Below are 14,811 nucleotides of genomic sequence, written 5' to 3'. Positions count from 1 at the left end.
CGAAAGCACGTCGGTAGAACCAGTCTCATGAACTTGGTCATGTAATGTCGGTCCGGGCCGCTTCATCCAACAATACCGCCGAATTAAGACATTGGTGGTAAGCAGTATGACTATTATCGCCCATAACTCTTTGTGTCCTACTCGTGCATATAACTTCTACGCATAGACCTGGCTCTGATACCACTATTGGGGAACGTAGTAATTCAAAATTTTCCTATAATCACACAAGATCTATCTAGGAGATGCATAGCAACGAGAGGGGAGAGTGTGTCCACGTACCCTCGTAGACCGAAAGCGGAAGCATTTAGTTAATGCGGTTGATGTAGTCGAACGTCTTCACGATCCAACCGATCCAAGCACCGAACGTACGGCACCTCCGCGTTCAGCACGCGTTCAGCCCGATGATGTCCCTCGAGCTCTTGATCCAGTTGAGGACAAGGGAGAGTTCTATCAGCGCGATGGCATGGCGACTGTGTTGATGATGTTACCGACGCAGGGCTTCGCCTAAGCACTACGATGATATGACCGAGGTGTGTAACTGTGGAGGGGGGCACCGCACACGGTTAAGAGAACTTGATGTTGTGCTTTGGGGTGCCCCCTGCCCCCGTATATAAAGGAGGGAGGAGGAGGGAGCCGGCCAAGGGGGAGGCACGCCAAGGGGGGAGTCCTACTAGAACTGCAAACCTAGTAGGAATCCCCCCCCCTTCTTTTCCTAATCCAAGAGGGGGAAGGAGGGAAGGAGAGGGAGAGGGGAAGGAAAGAGGGGGTCGCGCCCCCTCTCTCTAGTCCAATTCAGACTGCAAAGGGGAGGGGCACGCGCCACCTTGTGGCCTTCCCTCTCATACTCCCTTATGGCCCATCTAGGCCCATAACTTCCCCAGGGGGTTCCGGTAACCCCTCGGTTCCTCGAAAAATGCCTGAACTCTTCCGAAACCTTTCCGGTGTCCAAACATAGTCTTCCAATATATCAATCTTTATGTCTCGACCATTTCGAGACTCCTCGTCACGTCTATGATCTCATCCGGGACTCCAAACAATCTTTGGTCATCAAAAACACATAACTCATAATATAAATCATCATCAAACGTTAAGCGTGCGGACCCTACCGGTTCGAGAACTATGTAGACATGATCTAGACACATCTCCGATCAATAACCAATAGCGGAACCTGGATGCTCATATTGGCTCCTACATATTCTATGAAGATCTTTATCGGTCAAACCGCATAACAACATATGTTGTTCCCTTTGTCATTGGTATGTTACTTATCCGAGATTCGATCGTCGGTATCATCATACCTAGTTCAATCTCGTTACAGGTAAGTCTCTTTCCTCGTTCCATAATGCTTCATCCCGCAACTAACTTATTAGTCACATTGCTTGCAAGGCTTATAGTGATGAGCATTACCGAGAGGGCCCCGAGATACCTCTCCGATACACAGAGTGATAGATCCTAATCTTGATCTATGCCAACCCAACAAACACCTTCGGAGACACCTGTAGAGCATCTTTATAATCACCCAGTTACGTTGTAACGTTTGATAGCATACAAGGTGTTCCTCCGGTATTCAGGAGTTGCATAATCTCATAGTTAGAGGAACATGTATAAGTCATGAAGAAAGTAGTGGCAATAAAACTGTAACGATCATAATGCTAAGCTAGCGGATGGGTCTTATCCATCACATCATTCTCCTAAAGATGTGATCTCGTTCATCAAATGACAACACATGTCTATGGTTAGGAAACATAACCATCTTTGATTAACGAGCTAGTCAAGTAGAGGCATACTAGGGACACTATGTTTTGTCTATGTATTCATAAATGTACTAAGTTTCTGGTTAATACAATTTTAGCATGAATAAGAAACGTTTATCATGATATAAGGAAATATAAATAACAACTTTATTATTGCCTCTAGGGCATATTTCCTTCAGAGATTTCTCTCTGGCCTGATTCTGAGCAATCCCATAGCCACCGAATCCAAAAATTGCTATGGGGAAGCTGTTGTTGGCCGGAGCCACCAAATCTAGAGGAGGTAGGCCGGCGAAGGTGACACCTGGCGCCACCAGACACACAATAATGGATCTGGCACTAAGCGAGGCGCGGAGGTACAACGTCGATAGTGCGATGAGGTAGAGAGAAACAACGCGGGGGAAGCAATAGGGACAAGCGACGCTGGCAAGCAAGGACTGGAAGAACGCATTCCGAGATGTCAGGGCTGTAGCCGTCGGGACGTCGACGACCGAATGAGCTGGAAGAGACGCAGCTACCGGATCGTGTGGCCGGTGCTGCATCACCAGAGGACACCGGCAAGCCACCGACACTGGGGAACTCGGGTCCAAAGGCCGCCAGGGCCGAGGGAGCGCCAGCAAATTCCCACTATGAGGCGCCGCACGAACACCACAACACCAGGTCGGCGCGCCGTGAAAGGCAGCCGCCGCCGGGGAATCAACCACCATTGCCTCAACAATCACCACGCAAGAGCCATCACTGAAGCACAAGGGAGGTGGGTGCTGCCGGAGACAAGGGTCTCCTAGACGAGGAAGACCCATGACCGGCCACAGCACCCGCGTCCACCCCAACCAGTCGCGGCACCAGCAGCGAGCTAGGCTACGCCCAATGGGAGGGAGAGGGATGCGGAGGATACCTTCACTCCACGGCCAAGCCGCAACATCGGTCTTGCCGGCCGGGGAGGGGCAGCTGGATGAAGACGCGCAGATCGGATCTCGGGAGGAAGGGTATGTTGCGCTTGAGATGGGAGGCCCCGGCGCTGCCTGCGTAGCGGGAAAGAGGCTGCCGAGGGAGACCGCCGGTGCTGTCCGGGACCGGAACGTGGAGGGGAAGGGCAGCTGGGCGATGAGGAGGAGAAACGGACCCGCCGCCACCATCCTATGGCCCGACACAGCTTCGCCAGCCGGCCCTCCAATGGCGGGGACGTGGGGGCGGGCCAGCGACGATGACGCGGGGATGGGCGGGAGGTGCCCCGAGACACGAGGAGCGTCTAAACAGGCACAATCCACCGATAGATAAAGCTCAGCGTCATGTACGTGTGCTTCAGTCGATAAGATATTGGTACGGGCGAGTTGGCATATCGATAAGGCGTACTCCCTCTGTTTTTAAATATATTAATATATGATGTTTTGATAGTTCAAATGAGGGAGTACTTATGACAGAGGCGTTATAGCTGGACTCTAATCGGTATTTCGTGTGGTTGCTAATTGCCAACATGTCAACCATCAGTCCATCACCGTCACCGGGTCTGAAACACTAACAGCAATCAAACCACGTGAGGCATGATCACAGTATCCATGCCGGCGATGCACGCAGACGGCGCCGGCCAGTGTACCGCGCCAAGCATACTCCTCTTCGTCGATTGCACGCGGAAAAAGTCCATTTTAAACCCTAAATTCGTAGAGGTTCGGCGAAATGAACCCTGAAGTTAAAATCCCGGTCGATTGCACCTTAAACTATGCAATTCCGGTCTAAATTAAACCCTGGCAAGTGTCAACCGGGATTTGTCTGGCTGGTGGGCCAAGGAGCGCCAATGTTTACCAGGGCGCCAGCCCATTTGTTTTTCTGTTTGCTCAAAAAAAAGTACGCACATGCGGAACTCGAGCGAGCTTGTGTAACGCTAAAAATAAATACGGGCTTGACAAGTTACGAACCAACACCAAATCAAGTAGTACCAGTTGCGGTTGTATAAGTTGAAAAAAATACGGGCTTCCTGTTTTGCTAAATAAAAAAGTACGCAAAAGCGGAACTCGCGCGAGCTTGCAGCTACAGGTGCGGTTGCAACCAGTTGAGCTAGCAAGCAAATTTGTTTTTCTTTTTCTTTTTTTGCGGGTGAGCAAACTTGTTTTCCAGAAGCACAAAACAATAAGAATCATCACCAGATTCGAATATTTTTTAAATAAAAAATATTCGGATATTTTTTAAAATTTCAAATGCAAAACATTTTAAAAGAACTTGAGTGTTTTATGAAAAGCGACCACTTTTCAAATTCGTGAACAGATTTACCATAATAAATTTGGAAAATTCAAATAAACTTTTGGGACATGCACATTTTTTAAAACTCCCAAACAAAATTTTAAAACATGAACGTTTTTGAAAATTTGCAAATAATTTTTAACGGGAATAACTTTTAAACTCCTGATTTTTTATGAAAACACAAACATTTTTTAAATTAGAGCACACGACATTTTTAAAATTGATTTTTTTAAACAGAACTATTTTTTTGAAATCCCAAACATTTCTCTAAAAAGTTACCAAAAAATGGAACAAAAACATTCTGAACAATTTTTTTTAAACATGAATATTTTTTTAGACATACGAATATATCCTCTGAACAAATTTTGAATACGCATTGAAGATTATGTAGTATATGTTGAACAATTTTTTAATACACATTGAACATTTGTGTAATATGACCTTAATAAATTTCGAAAACACTGTGATTACATATTCATTGAACAATTTCTAATAAATGTTGAACAGTTTTGTAATGGATGATGAACTTTTGTAAAGAACCATGAACATTTCCTTAATATACCGATGAACATTTTTGTAACATGCAACGAACTTTGTATATTATAATAAAATCGAAACAATAGAAATAAAAAATAAAAATATAGGAAAAAAATAAACAGAAACATAAAAAAGAAAAGAAACAGAAAAAGGAAAAGAAACAGAAACAGAAAACAGAAGAAACAGAGAGGCAGCAGCGGACAAGTCTGGGCCGGCCCAAACGGGGCTGTTGCGAGGCGAAGCTTCGCGAAGCCACACCGTCTTGACGCAGACGAGCGTCGCACAGGGACCCCTCAAAAAAAAAAACGAGCGTCACACAGGGATTGCCGTTGCATCGATCAAACAACACCAGCGCCACACCGTGAGCTTATGTTTTGTTTTCTAACGGAAAATATGAAGCGGGCCGGCTAAACAGGGAGCAAGGTGTAGCGCCTTTGCGAATTTTTGTTTCTTGACAAAAAAAAAAGCGGGCCAGCCCAGCGTTGAGCAGGTGTGAGTCCTCTGCGGATGACGCCAATCCCGGCCATCCAAACAACCCGAAGGTTCGATTTAGACCGGGATTGCATAGTTTAGAGTGCAATCGACCGGAATTTTGACTTAAGGGTTTATTTCGTCGAACCTCTACGAGTTTAAGGTTTAAAATGGACTTTTTCCATTGCACTCAGGTGGCACCTGCGATGCACGTAGACGACGACGCCGTGGCAGTGTACGTGTACCGCGGGCGGCATATTCTCTCCGTCGATCGATCAGACACCGCAACTTCCCGTCGCGTGTCGGATCTTTTCCTCCCGACAGGCGGTGGGGTCCGTCCCGCCCGCTGCGCGCGGCGGCAGCATCTCGCCACCCAATCCGCACCCAAATCTCGCGTCGGCGTCCCTCGGAAAAGCAGCCGCCACACCACTTCGCGTCTCGGCCAGCCGCCGGTGCGGGAGAGCAAGGGTCAAGGGCGGGTCTCGGCGCAGCTCAGCTCAGCTCGCGGCCTTCGCCCGAACCCCCCTCCCAGCTGCCCCCCCTACCATGCGCGTCTCCGACCGCGACGACCTCCCGAGTACCGCGCCCAGCTCCAGCTTCCAGCTCACGTCCCCAGATGGCGAGCCGCGACAAGGTCGGCTGCCCCACGGCCACGCTGCCCCTCGACCGCCTCCTGGCCTCGCTCGCCACCAACGCGGAGCAGCTGGGGAAGAGATGGGAGATCGCCGTCCGCGACCGGAGGGCCAGAGCGGCCGAGCGGAGGGTGGAGGCGGATGCGGCGCCGCCGGTGCAGCTGCACACGCCGCTCTTCTACGCCACCTGCGCCCTCGGCGGGGTCCTCAGCACTGGCCTCACCCACCTCGCAGTCACGCCGCTCGACCTCGTCAAGTGCAATATGCAGGTCTCTCAAACAGAAACGGGCTCCCTTGCTGCTCCTGTCCAAGCTTCCCGCTCCCCTGGTACTAATGTCTGACGGGAATTGCTCTCGCAGGTTGACCCTAGCAAGTACAGGGACATCTCGTCTGGCTTCGGTGTGCTGCTCCAAGAGCAGGGTCTCGGTGGGTTCTTCAAAGGCTGGATGGCCACGCTGGTTGGGTATAGTAGCCAGGGAGCCTGCAAGTTTGGTTTCTACGAGTACTTTAAGAAGTGCTACTCGGACATTGCTGGTCCCGAGAATGCTGACAGGTTGAAGACCGCCATCTACCTCGCTGCATCGGCGTCGGCTGAGGTAATTGCAGATTTAGCTCTCTGCCCCATGGAAGCCGTCAAGGTTCGGATCCAGACGCAGCCGGGATTCGCTCGATGCCTAACCGATGGGCTTCCGAAACTTGTCCGGTCCGAAGGTGCCTTTGGGTATGGATACTGCATATCCTGTACTGATTATGTTATGATTAGTTGTATTCAAGATAGTGCAGAACACTCGTTAACGCTATGTGTTCATTTCAGGCTTTACAAGGGAATAGTTCCTCTTTGGGGCCGCCAAATTCCTTGTGAGTCGAATTCATTACAAGTTATATTTTCCTACTGTATTTGCATGCCAATGGTTGAATGGTACATGGCCAAACAATAGTAGTACCGCTGAACATTTTGATACCAGAATCTTCGTTTAGCTCGTTTCCGAGACAAACAATTTTAGAGATCATACTATTGTGTATGGAGTTCTTTAGAGTGTTAAAGGCTAGAAATTTCATGGGACATAGAGTTGGGGCTAACATGATTCCAGAATGCCCACCAAACTGAGTTAGCCATTTATCACTGTTGCTTTTCCATAGACTCACAAGTTTGACACTCCTTAATTTCTGTATTTTAGACCTAGTTTGCAGCCCTTGCTCAACCATGAAAAGCCTAGTTGATTATATTTGTTTCCTCTATTATGAAATATATGCAATCCAGATCATCTATAGTTGTCACAGGCTCACAGCAAAAAAGATGACCTTTTAACCCCCACACTCTAGTTTACAACTGATTCCGGCTAACGTGGATGCCACGCTTTTGCCATGTTACTAAACAAATCAGTAGAGAGAGAACAGATGAGAAATATGACATGTGGAATAGAGAGCTCAGTGCGGTTTTAACCCAAACAATACTCATCTGGCAATTGTGAGCTGATTTGTTTGATGAAATGGCAGTTATATAGTAGCAACGTGACACATGGTGTCCAGAAAAATATATGGGAAGCATGATACTAGTTAGCAAATTGCAAAGGAAGGAAGATAATTGGTTGAATACGGTGCTTATGGATGAAGTACTCGATTGTTCAACATGACTATGAAACAGTTTTTGATGCCATCTTATAGCCTTTATGTTAAGGTGTGCTCCCTGATCATTTTCTCCATTACATTGCAGACACTATGATGAAATTTGCTTGTTTTGAGACCATTGTTGAGATGGTGTACAAGCATGCTGTCCCAAAACCAAAAGATCAATGCAGTAAACCACTCCAGCTAGCTGTGAGTTTTGCAGGGGGGTACATTGCTGGAGTCTTGTGTGCTGCTATCTCTCATCCCGCAGACAACCTGGTGTCTTTTCTCAACAATGCAAAGGGAGCCACTGTGGCAGATGTAAGTTGCAAGTCCTATCCCAGGAAATAATTAAAATGCTCAGAACTGTTAACTATATAGCTTACACCCATCTGGCTGTCAGACGGTACTAAATCGTGGTATCAATATTCAATTTTTGAACTGTTTTAATCGATTAATTGAGCTTCCAGGCTATAACAACCATTGGGTTGTGGGGCCTTTTCACTCGTGGCCTTCCACTCCGTATTATCATGGTCGGTACTCTTACCGGAGCGCAATGGGCAACATATGACGCGTTTAAAGTATTTGTTGGGCTGTAAGTATCTCTTGCTGTGTATGACATGCATCTCTGACATCATCAACAATTTATGCCACAATACCAAATTATCTCATGGTTGCTTGTGATTAACTCTCCAGACCAACCACCGGGGGAGTCAGCTCTAGTTGTCATGCTGCCACTACTTTGCACCGAGTAGATCATGAGAAGCAGAACTGACCGCACCAGGGAAGGTCTTGTCCTGAGTTATCTGTAACCGGAGTAGATGTATAAACCGGCACCCCCGGAGCTGCTCTGATTCTTGCAAGAGCTCCAGCATCGGAGGATGAAGTGTTGAATGTACACTGTGAGACTTTCTTTTAGCCGGTTAGGAAATTTCACATTCAAGGGGTTTTTGTTTGTTGCTACCCCCTTGGACGTTGGAGAACATACAAGAACAAAACAAGCTTCAGAGATTGATTTGTCTGGCGCATTGGCGTAATCATCTGAATACATCTTGCATATGGCCCGTGTCGGCCTGGCCTGTTTATGCAGCCTACATAATCGGAAGAATGAACCATAAGAATTGAATAACTGTTAAGTATCCAGAATGTTTTTTTTTAAACAAAGAAGGTGGCAGGCTGCCGATCTTATATTTCAAAACAGGCCAGAGCCTGATGAAGTAACAGGTATCAGTACAAGGACAGCTTGTTTGGTGCACCAAGGTGCAAAACACAAGCAGGTCTAAAAAAAGAAAAGAGGAATAGAGGGGAGAAGGGGAGAAGGGTTACATCATTCGTCTACACGCTATGCAGCAGCTTTTGTCTCCAAACCTGGAGAACCTCCCTGGTGCGCTGGTTTTGAGTTCTGAAACTCCAAAGACGGAGCATGTCTGCTGCATATAGACATGTGTATTGTACAAACCAGATTTTGGAGTTGAAGACTCTGTCATTCCTAGCACGCCACAAGGTAATAGCACAAGCCGCGAAAGCCACATTCCATTTGTGCCTGAAGCCAATCTGGTGTTGTGCTTGCTCCACAAAAGAAAGAACATTAGTAGCCGAGCAAGCCAGAACGTCCAGCTCCATTTTGCCCCAAAGAACGCTGGCAGGCGCACAGCATAGTAGTAAGTGATCGATTGGCTCAACAGCGGGGCAAGTGTCACAATGTGCAAACTGGGCAGCCTCCGACCAGCCTTTCTTTACCATGTTATCCTTAGTGTTTAGGCGGCCACGGAAAGCAAGCCATAGGAAGATTCTGTGCTTGAGGGGGAAAGCAAGCCATAGGAAGATTCTGTGCTTGAGGGGGATCACCACATCCCAAACCCAGGTGTGAAAAGTTGTCAAAACCCCTCGGAAAGCGAGTAGCCTGTAGAAGTATCCAGTGCAAAGCTGTCCAGAGCTGTCCAGAGCTCACAAAGCTGTCCAAAGCTATCCAGAATGTATTAACCTCAACTATCTGAACCTAACTTTATACAGTACATCCTACCACGAAATCACTGGTTCTCAAACCACTGCAAAGCGTGACTGATTTTGCCGTTTTAGATGTCATCCGTATAGCTTTGAATGATCTCGACTATCTGAACCTAACTTTAGATGCCACGAAATCACCGATTCTCAAACCACTACAAAGTGCGCAGTTTCTAGCGCTTTGCTGAGTATTTTTGTGGCTCAACATGATCTTGTAGCTTTTAGCAAAAAAGTCGGCTTCACTTTGTGCTTTTGGTTACAACCAAACAAATGCACTAAATCAGAACTAAACAGATTAGCAAGAACATGAACCGCTTCATGAACAGATTGGAACATGATGCTCATAAATCACATTTACCACGATAGTATACTTCGAAGAGCACTCTACTTGCCCAGGAATATGACAATTACAGAATCGTCTGCCGAAGGGATAACGTCCAAAAACGAAGTTACAAAGAGATGACAACACAAACAGATAAAATGCTTTGCTTGAAAGCGCACTTAAATAATTTAATCTGCTTACAGTACAGTAAAATTTCAGACAACAATGTAGCGCATATGTCAAACATACTGGTTTGGATAAAGTGTTCAAAATTTGTAGCCTGATCTCTCTTGCCCGCACTAAGATCACCTACTGCTGAGGTCCAGGGTAGCCTTGCATCGGAGGGCGTGGCGGAGGTGCTCCAGGAGTAAAGTTAGCCATTGGACCACCAGAAGGAGGTGGAGGTGGTATTGAACGCGGAGGACCATTTGCAAGCGGAGGTGGAGGGGGTGGAGGTTGAAGACCGCTCATTGGTGGTGGCGGGATCCTAGGGGGCATTCCCATAGGTGCATTCGGTGGAGGTGGCGGCAGAGCCTGTGGCTGGGATGGTGGCCTTGGTGGAGCACCAGGAGGGCCTCCTGTCCCATTTGGGACAGTACCAGGAGCTGCTGGTTGTCTGTTAATTTCCGGTGGTCTTGGCTTGAAGTATAGTTGTAGCTGTTGTAAAAAAAATGTGAAAGTTTGTGAAACAATATTGTTTTTAAAGGCAGCTAAATGAAACGGCAAAAACCTGCATAGAAAAACTCACAATGTACGACTTCTTGTCCGGATCCCAATACGAGAAAAACTTGTCTGTTGATTTGTCAATCTCTGTGCTTGGAATCTGCAAATAAGAAACAGTATAAGTACACACATACACATTGGCTAATGGGTCTGATGCAGCAGAGCTTTGCAAGAGATACACCTTAAAGCCAATGACCTCGTAGGGCTCCGCTGCAAAAAGCAGATATTGGTACCTCTTATCCCAAGATTGGATTTTCTGTAAAACAATAGTAGTACATTAGCAAATGGAAGATTATTAACAGTAAAGCAACATATATCAGACTGATGATGCTCACAGATTAGCCCAGGGCCCATTAATACCTGTTCATATGATGCCATGAAACGGTGCCTTGGCTTGCTATTATCTTCGATTTCAGGATACTCGATCTGAAAACAGAATGCCAAAATTTGTCACTCCACTACCCCAGTGTACATGGTTATTTAAATGCTCATAACAAGAGAAATCGATAAGAGAAACTGGCTGATTATGTCGCTACTTGTCACTATTCTGAATGTGTTAACTCTTCAGTAAGGCTGCTTTATCAAAAGATAAACTTCTACTCCCTCCGTTCTTAAATATAACTCTTTTTAGAGATACGAACTACATGCAGATGTATATGGACATATTTTAGAATGTAGATTCACTCATTTTGCTCCGTATGTAGTCCGCATTGGAATCTCTAAAAAGACTTATATTTAGGAATGGAGGGGAGTAGATAGCATTGTAAAATTGGTTTGCCAACGGGAGGCAAATAAAACTGTAGAAACATACTAGTATATGAATAAACTAAAAGTTGGAAACGAACCTAACTTAACTGGTATCACTATAAGATCCTTGCCATTTGTAATTCAGATGCCTACATGACATGACAAATGACATGGAATGAAAAATGACAAAACAGTGTCTCTAGATACAGGAAGATGGTAAACCAACTTATTTGATCATGTACAAATCCTCTATTGACCAACTCTGAGAACAAGATGTACAAGCACGATAAATACTAACCTCAAAGAGAAATGAGTGTTGCTTCGTGTCAGGATCATACTGTTTAGTTACTGTATATCCAGGTCTGCCAATCTTAACTGCAAAGCAAAGAAACATAGTTATAACTTGTGAGGATAGTTGCCAAGATAACACAATTAGGTGCGGAAAACAAAATAGCATAGCTGTACTACCAAATTGAAACAGAATACAAGGGTCTAAATAGCTAATAAAAAACAACGCCTTGATGTTTGAACATTTCGGGAATCAGTAGAACAAAATTAAGCCTAGCTTCCAATAGATTTGTCTCCGCTGTGAAAAACTTATTTTGGAAACTGCTGTACCACAGAAAGTTATCAGAAGCATCCAGAGTTCCGAGCATGAATGCTTATGGCACATGACCATTAGTTAAGCAACACCAAACAGCATATCACTAATATTTAAGCCCACAGTGGCTTTTCAAGGCTGTTTTAGGTGTGTAATCTTTATCTAGATTTGAAGACAACAAAGCAACCCAAGATCAACTTTATAGACTTGGCTCCCTTTAACTAATCAAGGGATATTTATTATCGGAACAGGGTATTTACTTTTCATTGCTGCCTTATTGATGTATCAATAGTTAAAGACACGCCTAAACCGTGGATAAAAATGAAGATTACTACTGTGAAGTTAATGTTCACATTCTGTTATCCAACAAAACACTCTAATTTGGCCGTCCCACTCTCATACCTAAAATTATCAGAGCACAAAGCAAGGTACAAGATTGTTAGTTGACAGGGCAAATTTGACACACAGGGACATTCATCCATCCTGCAACAGTCCTCAACCATTGTGCTTGCAACACTGAATACCCAAATAAACGTTATAAACTCACATCGAGATGAAACTTGAAATACCACCAAGATCTTCAAAAAGATCTGATATATCATTGCCTCGCTCAAAACGTCAAATTCGTTCATTACAGAAGTAAAGAGATCCAAGGTTATATGCAACTCGGTATGGCTCACACCAAGTACTCTGAACAAACCTAGCGCAATGACATTACTGAAATCGATAAAGAAAAAACATAGACCAGGCATCTGCAGAACTAAAATAGCAGGCCCTACATAGTTGAACAATGCGAAGTCATGTCAGCTTAGGAGAACCTTAATTCTACCAGTAAACTACTCGGGTAAATTAAAAACACAGGGAGGTAATTCTTTACGCACCAGACTTGCGGGGCGCGAGCTTGCGCTTGTTTGGCTGGGGCTGCGCGGGCGCGTCCTTGGCCTCGCGGGCGGCACGCTTGGCGAGGTTGGTCTGGTGCCGCTTCCCCTGCGTGTGCGCGAGGTAGTTCCCCTCGTTGTTGTGGAGCGTCAGGCAGAGCTTGCACTCATAGCTTGACACACGAAAAAACGAGCGGAATCAGCAGGCAGAGCTATGCGAATCGAGAAGACGAAGAATCTAGGGTTTTGCGGCGGGGGGATTACCTGCCGAGATGATTTCGCATGAAGTAGGGGTCCTTGGCGAGGTCGATGGTCTCGAGCGCGAGGCGGCGCAGGCGCTCCCGCCGGTCAATGGCCTCATTCTGGGCGGTGGCGGCGCCGCCGCTGCCGGGCTTGGAGCCCCACTCGCGGTCCATGGCGTCTGCTCGGTTCGGCCGCCTCTCGAGGGTCGAATCGCCAGACCTCCGGCTTCTGTTCGATAGTGTTTGTTGCGGCTCTGGTCGGTTTTGGAAGGTCCTTCAACCGACCCAAGCCCAACTTACGACCCGCACGGCCGCACACAAAATGTCACGGCATCTTACCTTTTTTTTTAGGGACACGGCATCTTTTTTTTTTTGAAATTACACGGCATCTTACCTGGATGGGCTTTACCTGGGCTTTTGTCTGTCTGTAAAAGAAACAAATCCAAACAACACGATTATAATATTTTTTTGACGTATATCCGGTGCACCTGAAATTTATGTGCGACGCCCGATGTTCAAAATCTTTACCACCTAATCTCTACCTATATATATATATATAATAATAAAGCACGCGTCCGTCATCCTTATTTACAAAAAAGTCCCTGCAGTTTGTTGAAATCAACCCGCAGTCCATCATTAAGTCATACCGAACCGTTTTTTCAGTTTTCTCAGAAATTCCCCTGAGCTTTTAGGTAATCAACCCACCGTACATATTTAAGTCATACGAATCGTTTTTTCCTGTTTTAACAGAAAGCCCCCTAACCTTTCGGTTAAACAATCCGCGGTTTATCTAAAACAAAATTATCCATATCTTTTAAATCGTAACTCCGATTTTAACATATTATATATGAAATTTGATTAGAAAAATGTGTAGAATCCAAATATGTTGTTACTTTTAGCTGTTAAATATTTCTAAACTATTAATTTGAATGCAAACTTAATCTATAGTGCACGGTCCGGGTTTTTTCCGCACTGGCGGCGTTCCAAATTGCAAATAAACACACATTAAAACCAGATTGAGAGGAAAAAAACATTGATAACCACGCATGCACAACTCTGAAAAACCTCGCAGGGAAAAACAACATTTTTCTCATCTTATTCTCGGTGATTGTGTGCGTGCGACGCGCGCGCGCGTGTGTGTGTGTGTGTTTGTGTGTGTGTGTGAGAGAGAGAGAGAGAAAGAGACGCCTTAGGACTGACCACATTCAAATGTGTTTTCGTTGTGTGAGCATTGAGACCACCGCCGAGAACACAAATGTGATGCCATTTTAAAATAAAGAGCGTCTACGTATCAAGGTCTCAAGTCGTGGTTATTGGGTTAAGAGCGTGTGTGTTTTTCTGTCCCGTTGCAACGCACGGGCTCTTTTGCTAATAATAATAAAGTAAATTAGGTTTATTTCATCCGTCATGACATTTTTCAGAAAAATCCCTCCATTTCAGTGAATTTACCCAGCGGTCCTGTTTTAGTTAAAACGAAATGTTTTTTTTCATATTTTACACAAAAGCTCTTATGTTTTGTTGAAATCAACTCGCAATCCAGATTTAAGTGACACCCGAACCCTTATTTTACATTTTTTGAAAACCACCCTGATGTTTTAGGTAATTCATCTGCGATTCATATTTAAGTCAAATAATGTTTTTTTAAATCATCCATATCTTTTAAACCGTAACTCCGATTTGAACATGTTATATATGAAATTTGATTAGAAAAATATGTAGAATATGAATATGAGATTACTTTTACCTGTTAAGTATTTTTAAATATTGTTTTGAAATATATTTAAGTCAAACAAATGATTTTCTAAATTATCCGTATCTTTTAAACCGTAACTTCGATTTTAACATATTATATATGAAATTTTATTAGAAAAATGTGTGTAATATAAATATGATGTTAATTCACCTGTTAAATATTTTTAAAATATTATTTTAGGAGCAAACTTAGAATTTATAGCATAAGATCCGTTTTCCTTTCATACCGGCGGTGATCCGGATTGCAAATAAACACCCCACTATAATAATATAAGGAAAAGAAAACATCGATACTACACATGCATACC

The 14,811-nt window shown here is 44.9% G+C and overlaps 2 protein-coding genes across 2 annotated transcripts; one reads left to right on the top strand and one right to left on the bottom strand.

The window, feature by feature from the left end:
• Positions 1-5,296: 5,296 nt before the first annotated feature.
• On the top strand, positions 5,297-8,328 carry LOC119290908 (mitochondrial phosphate carrier protein 3, mitochondrial-like). The gene is made up of 6 exons (XM_037569588.1): positions 5,297-5,895; positions 5,986-6,347; positions 6,441-6,484; positions 7,341-7,555; positions 7,705-7,829; positions 7,931-8,328. Exons 1-6 carry the CDS (start codon positions 5,611-5,613, stop codon positions 8,007-8,009), a joined length of 1,110 nt encoding a protein of 369 aa, XP_037425485.1. The 5' UTR covers positions 5,297-5,610; the 3' UTR covers positions 8,010-8,328.
• A 1,370-nt stretch (positions 8,329-9,698) lies between these two features.
• LOC119290907 (splicing factor 3A subunit 2-like) lies at positions 9,699-13,019 on the bottom strand. The gene is made up of 7 exons (XM_037569587.1): positions 12,774-13,019; positions 12,513-12,682; positions 11,329-11,405; positions 10,644-10,709; positions 10,465-10,539; positions 10,309-10,383; positions 9,699-10,217 (listed from the first exon to the last, which is right to left on the bottom strand). Exons 1-7 carry the CDS (start codon positions 12,923-12,925, stop codon positions 9,870-9,872), a joined length of 963 nt encoding a protein of 320 aa, XP_037425484.1. The 5' UTR covers positions 12,926-13,019; the 3' UTR covers positions 9,699-9,869.
• Between the last annotated feature and the right edge of the window lie 1,792 nt (positions 13,020-14,811).

Source organism: Triticum dicoccoides, chromosome 4B (assembly GCF_002162155.2).
Source record: "Triticum dicoccoides isolate Atlit2015 ecotype Zavitan chromosome 4B, WEW_v2.0, whole genome shotgun sequence".
NCBI classification, from domain to species: domain Eukaryota; kingdom Viridiplantae; phylum Streptophyta; class Magnoliopsida; order Poales; family Poaceae; genus Triticum; species Triticum dicoccoides.
This window is presented reverse-complemented; position numbering and strand designations above follow the sequence as displayed.

Coding starts and splice junctions, on each gene's coding strand:
- LOC119290908 (XM_037569588.1), top strand. CDS start 5,611: ATGGCGAGCCGCGACAAGGTCGGCTGCCCCACGGCCACGCTGCCCCTC. Junction 5,896..5,985: donor TCGTCAAGTGCAATATGCAG/GTCTCTCAAACA, acceptor TTGCTCTCGCAG/GTTGACCCTAGCAAGTACAG. Junction 6,348..6,440: donor CGGTCCGAAGGTGCCTTTGG/GTATGGATACTG, acceptor TGTTCATTTCAG/GCTTTACAAGGGAATAGTTC.
- LOC119290907 (XM_037569587.1), bottom strand. CDS start 12,925: ATGGACCGCGAGTGGGGCTCCAAGCCCGGCAGCGGCGGCGCCGCCACC. Junction 12,683..12,773: donor ATGCGAAATCATCTCGGCAG/GTAATCCCCCCG, acceptor TCGTGTGTCAAG/CTATGAGTGCAAGCTCTGCC. Junction 10,218..10,308: donor CGGACAAGAAGTCGTACATT/GTGAGTTTTTCT, acceptor TTTTTACAACAG/CTACAACTATACTTCAAGCC.